The sequence below is a fragment of the Thermobia domestica genome, chromosome 7, assembly GCF_964235325.1.
Source record: "Thermobia domestica chromosome 7, izTheDome1.hap1.1, whole genome shotgun sequence".
Taxonomy (NCBI): domain Eukaryota; kingdom Metazoa; phylum Arthropoda; class Insecta; order Zygentoma; family Lepismatidae; genus Thermobia; species Thermobia domestica.
Window position 1 is genome coordinate 205,587,170 of NC_137460.1, and position 7,645 is coordinate 205,594,814.

The 7,645-nt window shown below is 36.1% G+C and overlaps 1 protein-coding gene across 1 annotated transcript in view; it reads left to right on the forward strand.

The window, feature by feature from the left end:
- Positions 1-6,813, forward strand: part of D1 (D1 chromosomal protein) — a gene marked incomplete in the record, with an annotated part of 32,617 nt that extends 25,804 nt beyond the window's left edge. Inside the window, 1 exon segment of the mRNA XM_081765846.1 lies at positions 4,420-6,813. Coding sequence (XP_081621972.1) covers positions 4,420-4,509 — 90 coding nt within the window.
- Between the last annotated feature and the right edge of the window lie 832 nt (positions 6,814-7,645).

Consider the following 7,645-nt stretch of genomic DNA (forward strand, 5'->3'; position numbering starts at 1 on the left):
ATAGTACCCGGAAATGTATATTGTTCTTGCCACTCTGCCTTTGCTGTTTGCATATTACGCTCACTTCCGGAAACAATCCATTTTCAGATTTCGCAACACACACTTGTAGTAGTCATAGACACAGTAATTTGAGCCATATCAGAATCCCCTGACATTCCGACCGGGAATCCCAGATCACTCACGTAACGCAAGAAAACCCGCATCTTTCCGTCATTACGTAGTGCACCACCCCGAATTTTGGTTCATTCTCATAAAAAATGTTGTGCTAACCACTCTACATTTTCTTTCATAAACCTATAATGCTTTTTGTAATCTGTATTTCCAACATTTCTGTGCAGTTTGTAAGTTTTTCTACATAGCACAACAATCATACACGCTGCCATATTTCGCACGGAGTCACCTATTTAGCTTGCTTCACAAATTTGGAGAAGTTACAGAGGAGTCTTTGATTTTTATTGATATCAAACACGAAGTATGTGTTACTCCAAAGGAGCAGGGCTTCTCCGAGGTCAGCCGAGACGAGTAGTGCTCAGTTCTTTTTATTGATACCAATGCGAGTAACTACTACAAAATGGGAATAATGAGTAACTTCTCCGTTTTATTGATATCACCCATGGTCTATCGTATGAAGGTAAACTTCAAGAATCATTATACACCAAGAACTATTATTACAAAACAATTTGCGCAGCAATTTGGCTGATAAAGTCAATGAAAGAACATTTATTCCTTTAATATGGAGACTGTCAATTTAATGTTGGGTTTATATTGTAATTTTCAGTGGTGGAATGCGATAGTTATTTTTACCCTCTTGTTTTGTAGCAAGAGAGAGAGAGAATGAATTTCAGTCAAGGTATATATTTTAGTGAAAAGAATTTCACATTGAAAATGTTCAGGTATTTTCTTCTCGATGTTTCGGCTTCTTCATGTTAAAGTGCAAACATAATTGGACTGATCACATTGGTGTGGTGGTTTGAGTGAGAGGGCCTTTCGAGCACCGAAGAAGCTATTTGGGATAGGAATTCAGAAGTAATAAACAGGATTAATCGTATTACGTTGTATGCAATTATTCTGCAGTGCTTCTTTATTTCCTGTGTTTCCTTCTAATTCTCTACATAGTATTTGAAATAAAGTTGGAAGCTGTGATGATAATCCTTGGCTGTGTCTGATAACTCACTGATCAAACTATTGTGGATTTCTGAGCTTCCATACAATTAGTTTAAAAATTCCTGACGAGTAGTGCTCAGTAAGTATACTCACCATAATGTATAATAAATAAGTCTTTTTTGGGTCTTGTATGTTTGTTGTGAAGTTTCTGTAAGTGAAAAAATTTCATCTACGACCGAACTGTTTAGTCTTTTTGAACGTACGTTGAGTTGAAAATCCTGCCTTATAATAAGTAGAATTACCCATGTACTTAACCAGTTTGATGTTTCTGCAAATAGCAATTATGTTTCAAAGCTTGACAAATTTTATCGGAATTTTTAACGAATAAGGAGAAAAAAGAAATTACAATCAAAAGAATTTGTTCTAAGTGAATATTCCACGGAAGTAAATTCCTACTGTGACTTTATCGAAACTTCTTCCTGTCGTATATTAGTAGATTTCAGAGACGATAGCACGTCTCCTTCATTCCGAAGGCATCTAGAACTGTTGTCTAACCCTGCTTTAGTTGGCTCCTGTCCAAACCCAATCGCGAATTCTTTATTTGAAATAAAATCCTAGAAATGGAATGCAAATGAAAAATTGGATCGGAAAATACGAAGGTTGTGTGATAATTTTATTGCCAAAGTGACCTATTAATGCAACAGAAAACAGTATTAACGTTCTCTTCTTCATGACAGAACCGTTCAGTAAACCTCGGTGATTAATGTTCCCTCGAAAACAAACCTTTAGTTTAATTTTTGTTTGAGGGGAGGGGATATTCCAATATATAAGAAATGCAAAAGAGAAACATAAAACTTCTGGATTATGTGTAGGTTAGTTATAGAATAATCTTTTTCTTCAAATAAGAAATCTAGGATTAAGTTAGGACAAAGGCCAGCTAAATCACGGCTTGACCACACTCCTGAATGTTTCGAAGTGCAGGAATTGTGCTGCCTACCAACTCTATATCTGGGAATACTGAGACCAGTTAACATAGCAACACCATTGGAAAACGTTTGGACGAAGTGTCTTTACAATATTAACTTCGATAGAATTACCAAAGTACGAACCAATGCGTGTGGGTTTCTGTTTATTATTTTTTTTCTTTTGTTGGCTCAAAACCTGAGAACATCCTGTGTAGGTTCAAAACGTCATTGTCTTCAGAAGTATAGGACTGGTAAATGCTAGGGTAGTTGTTTATTTGAACTGTTGGATAATACAAAATGAAGAAACTAATTCGAATAAGTAGATCTTGGCGTCAACGAAATAAATGGGAAATAGAGATCATCAGCTTGGTTTATGCATCTGGCCCAAGTACACCCTATTTCAAAAGGAATATACGTATTTCGAATCCATATATTTATTAAACTTGAAGACATACTAATATGAAATTTTACACACACATTTACGAACCTCTCAAGTTCAAATTACAGTTCAAAGTTCAAATAACATGTTCAATATGCTCTCCATCAGCGACACGAACAATATCACATCGATACTCAAATTCCTCCCACACTCGGGCAAGCATGTCCTGCGTCACTGATGTTGTGGCAGACGGATCCGGTTCTTCAACTCTTCCAGGCTGTGTGGGAGTGATGGTACATAAACGTTGCCTTTAACGAAACCCCATAGGAAGAAGTCACAGGGTTCCAAATCCGGTGATCGTGGAGGCCAGCTGAGACATGCTAAGTCACCAGCTCCTTGATGAGCAATCCAACAGATCGGTAGTTTCATTCAGATGTTGACGCACTGGTGACTCCATCGAGGGGGTGCCCCGTCTTGTTGAAAAATGAAGTTGTCTTCGTGCAGCCTCGGAAACAACCAGTTTTGTAACAGCGAGATACTGCTGACTGTTAACCGTGTTTCTATTAAAGAAGAATGGGCCGTAAACAGATGATCGGGATATCGCATAAAACATTGATTTTGGGCGAATTTCGTACGTGTTCAGTGACTGCATGTGGGCTCTGTAGGCCCCGAATTCGAACATTTTGTTTGTTTACCTGACCACTAACACGGAAAGTCGCTTCATCACTGAACACGATGCGTTGTGCAAAAGTGTTATCATTGTCAATAGCATCCAGAATCTCGTTACAAAATGCCACATGTTTGCGTTTGTCAACAGGACGCAGAGCTTGTAACAGCTGTAACTTGTACGGCTGCATAACCTACCGACGTCTCAAAACACACCAAATTGTTGTTGTTGGCACGATAAGTTATTTTCAAGGACTACGTTAGAAAGCAGTTTGAATTCGTGTAACATTTTCTTCAGGAACACGAGGGCGGCCAGGACTCTTTCCCTTAAATACACATCCTGTATCTACATACTGTCGATACCATCTGCGAATGTTCCACCCATCCGGAGGATCAATTTGGTACCTCAAACGTCTGTGCACTATAATCACGGAATTGCACTTCGCAAACTCGAGAACACAAAATGATTTCTGCTGCGGAGTAGCCATTTTAAACATATGACGGTTACCGAGCAAAGCGAGACAACTGACATCTAGCGGCTATTAATATAAACTAGACAGCATTCATTTCTCCAATAGTCGAGGCGAGGCGCAGCGATCGATAGTTTGGGCAAAATGAATCTTTATAATACGTATATTCTTTTTGAAACTGAGTGTACTTCATCTTCTGAATCAGTTATTGAAATGCTGTGCGTTTAAGTATTACGGAATATGATACGCACATTTACGGTGATGTGGGAAAATACTTGTTTAAAGCTATTGTGAAGGTACTATTTTTCGTACTGTATTAATTACTAATGCGAGAGTTGAATTACTACGTATCCTCTTCTGCTTTATTATTCATTTATTTATTTTTTAAAATTCAATGTTCCTTGTCTCAATCCTACGGACATGACTCAAATGTCAATATGTAAATGGGAAAGAGCAAGAAACTTGAAATAAATTGATTCCAAAAGTAGTGCATTCAATTCCGTTCTTCAAAATTACTAACTGCACATGCATCAGTATTTGACATATACAAGGTGTTCAATGAACACCCAAACAGTTCAAGGAATTAAACACAGAAACTAGTATGCGCTTTATCTTTAATACCCATGTTTTACAATCCTCCGGTACTGGCGTAATGAATTGTATAAAATAAGTTTGGGTTTATATTATAAGAATTAAGGTAAATACAAGAACGGAGTTACTTCAATAAATTCTTAAACAGAAGGATCCGTAGTAGTCTTTGTAAGTCAGAACAAACCGTTCATTGTATGATTGATTACCTCATACTGACATTTATTTTTTTCTTTTTAAAATTCAGAAGTCGAGCGGTGGTGGACGTGGTCGTGGCCGCCCAAAGAAGGAAGACAAAGGTGCAGAGTCTGGTGAGGATGCCAATGAGAGCAAGTAAACATCAACACAAGGCCCGCTGATGAATAGGCAGCCATTGGAAGATCGTCTTTGGAACAGCGGGATAGCAGGAATGTTAGATGTCGACGATGATTTTAAAAACAGCTATTATTACATTTTCTCCGACGCAGGTTAAGGTTTTCTTGTAACAGGTGTTGGTTAGATTGCATTATGCGATGTATGCCAAATGTACTTTTTGTTTCAGGCCAGTGGTTTTCATTTCAGTTCATTGATCCGGTATTATGGCCGTCATTCATTATAATACTCTCATGGGAGAGTAGTTAATTTATGAATGCAGTCAAATAATGCAGTAAATTACAATCAGAAAGGAAGTGTATGTAAATATTTTAGAATATGACTGTTCTATACTATAAAGAACATATTTAGGTCAGTTTTGTAGAATGAAGTTCAATTGGTATTTTTTAAAATCCAGAATCTTCTCCAATATGTGGGATGCAAGAATATAAAACTTAGTGAGGTCGTTCCTACGTGACTGGTAGTATACATTACAGTTCTCTCGTACATGTCATTTTCTCGAATAACAATACAACTTGCAGCAAATTGTGTATAAATGAAGTGTATACAGAAACGAATGTTACTGGACATTCAAGTTTTCGATTTTCACAATGGAATTGCTCGATTTCAGCTTTCGATTACGTGATGATGAACTTACGAAGTTTTAGCAGTGCGTCTGGTAGATGTAACAGATAAGTGTGGCTTGCTTTCAGATTTGATTTGAGGGTTGGCAGGTCCTCCCACTGTTCTATGGGCTGACTAAATTTGTCTGTCTATTCAGTCGACGGTTGGTTTGTACGTACCTTTTGTGAAAGAACAGTAAGTACGAAAAAAATAAAATTGGGGGTTGATTGTGTCAAGTCAGTATGTTGGAGTCACTGGAGTTGTAACTGTTTATAGAAGATGAAAAAATTATATACATATGTAACGTATATATTATATATAAATATAAAAATATATAATTATATATTATCCACTAAGTACAAAAGCAACCCCCGTTTCGAAGTACTCCCCCATAATGCCCTCCCTGTGTGTCACTTGAACGTGTTACTGTATATGATTTTACCATGGCAACAGTTTTAAATGTCATAACAAAAAAAATTTTTCTTAGGTAATAGAAGTGAATTTAAAAGAAAAATAGTGTGTGTTTTGATATGTAGGTCCTTTGTTCCCCCCATAGACCTATTTTTGTGTAACACCACCTCTTTGTTAGCAGCCTGTCCTGTATTTTTAAAAGAATGCCATATCCGTGTATCTTACTTGTAGAAAACAGAACCACAAGCTAACATTTTTAATCAGTTTCATACCTATTAAAGAAGTCAGGTGACAAAACTCATGAATCTCAAACCAGGACAGAGTTGCTTTTACATGGATGAGAGAAGTTGGCATTAATGAATATATATAACTTATATTTCAAACAACATATATTAATCGGTTTCGTAGTATTTACTTATTTTTCAGATGGAAAAGTTAATTGTCAGGTAACAAATAGACCTTTACACTAAACTTAGCTGATTTTGAAATTATGATATTATTATATCATAAAATCAAATTAATCATGGTTTTAATGAAATGTGTGTTAGTAATGGAATTGTTTATTCATTTCTGATGTCATGCCTACTTTTCAGTCTATGTATAGCTACATCGTAACAAAAAATATACTTCTGTGTATTTTTCGATTTTAGTTTTTCTTAGAAGTGTGCTGAGTGACGTATCGACAGGAGGCTCACCCAAAACACACACACTTTAAAAGTAAATTTCTAAACAACTCTGGTACCTGGATTTTGCATATAAATCATCAACTTCTGATTTGAACTTACGATCATAAGAAAGAGAAGATATTTATATATATACGTCACTCAGCATTTATTTTTAAACTTTATTTGTGTGCGTGTGTGTGTTTTGAATTTAAATTTGTTTGAGATCCTGAATAAATCTGGTTTTGCTAGTTTTTTTTTCGTTATTGTAATCTGACCTATTGTCATACATATATATTAGACACGCAGCAGAAGAATTCATTTGTTACGTACTGATTTTATCGAGAGTGTGCCAATGAAATTGGATCAAATCATGGTTATGTGCAAAAGGGAATTATCTTGTTTGAGACTGAACACTGCCATGTTGTTGACCAAGTAAAACCTAAGTGAATCTAGTAGTGGAAGGCTGATTTCAAAATGGATTCTTCTGCTGCAGTGTTCAATCAGTAGATTGTAAGTCAAATCAGAATGTGTCTCTCTGTCAGGTCACTTTTTTGTACAACATTTCATATAATAAAAAACACTAGATTCTATTTACTGTAGTTTTTCTTTATTTATTATTAAGGTAGCGCAATGTTCCCAACGATTTTTTTTACTGATTGCTTAAGTGCAAAATCGGTTATGTACAGCTTAAATGATAAAAAAATATACCAAATAAAGTTGAAATCTGGAACAAGGAGATGCACCGAATTTATCTTTATTGGCTTCGAATATTGTTAGTAACACTTCCTTTTGGTCGGGTGGAGTCTGTGTTAACTTTTGTACTTCAACAATTAACAACGTCAAATATATAATTGAAAAGAGAAAGGCAATCTTACTCGAAATTAAATGCATTTAGAAATTTGACTGAACCCTTTGGGGATCCCATGGTACAATTTGTACCATACGGGGTGTTTCATGGAACATTGCGCTATAACTCTCCTATTTCAGCTTTTTCGTCCTTTTTTTTTTTTTTTTTTTTTCTTTCTTTCTTTCTTTCAAGTCCAGAGGCATTGTAGAAGACATTACATATGGTTTCACACCTTCCTGCGTCGAGATATAGTAGGTGATGTCATAAGTCTAAAATTTATATTTTCGTGTAATACTTTTTTTTGGGGGGGGGGGGGTATGTAAAGTATTTTTGGCGGGCTTATTTTTGCACGTAGAAGATTGAAATTGTGCACAAACATTCAGTCCACCGAGTAGTATTTACCAGATTTTTTTTTTTTCAGATTTCTGCGTTAAAACACGGGGGGGGGGAGATCCAGTGGGTCAAAAAGTTGAAAAAAGATATATTTTTACCCAAAAATCCCGTTTTTCCTCATTTTCCCGCCTTAGATACATGATGGAGACACGTGAATGGTACTGCCTGAAAGGCAGTTCTAT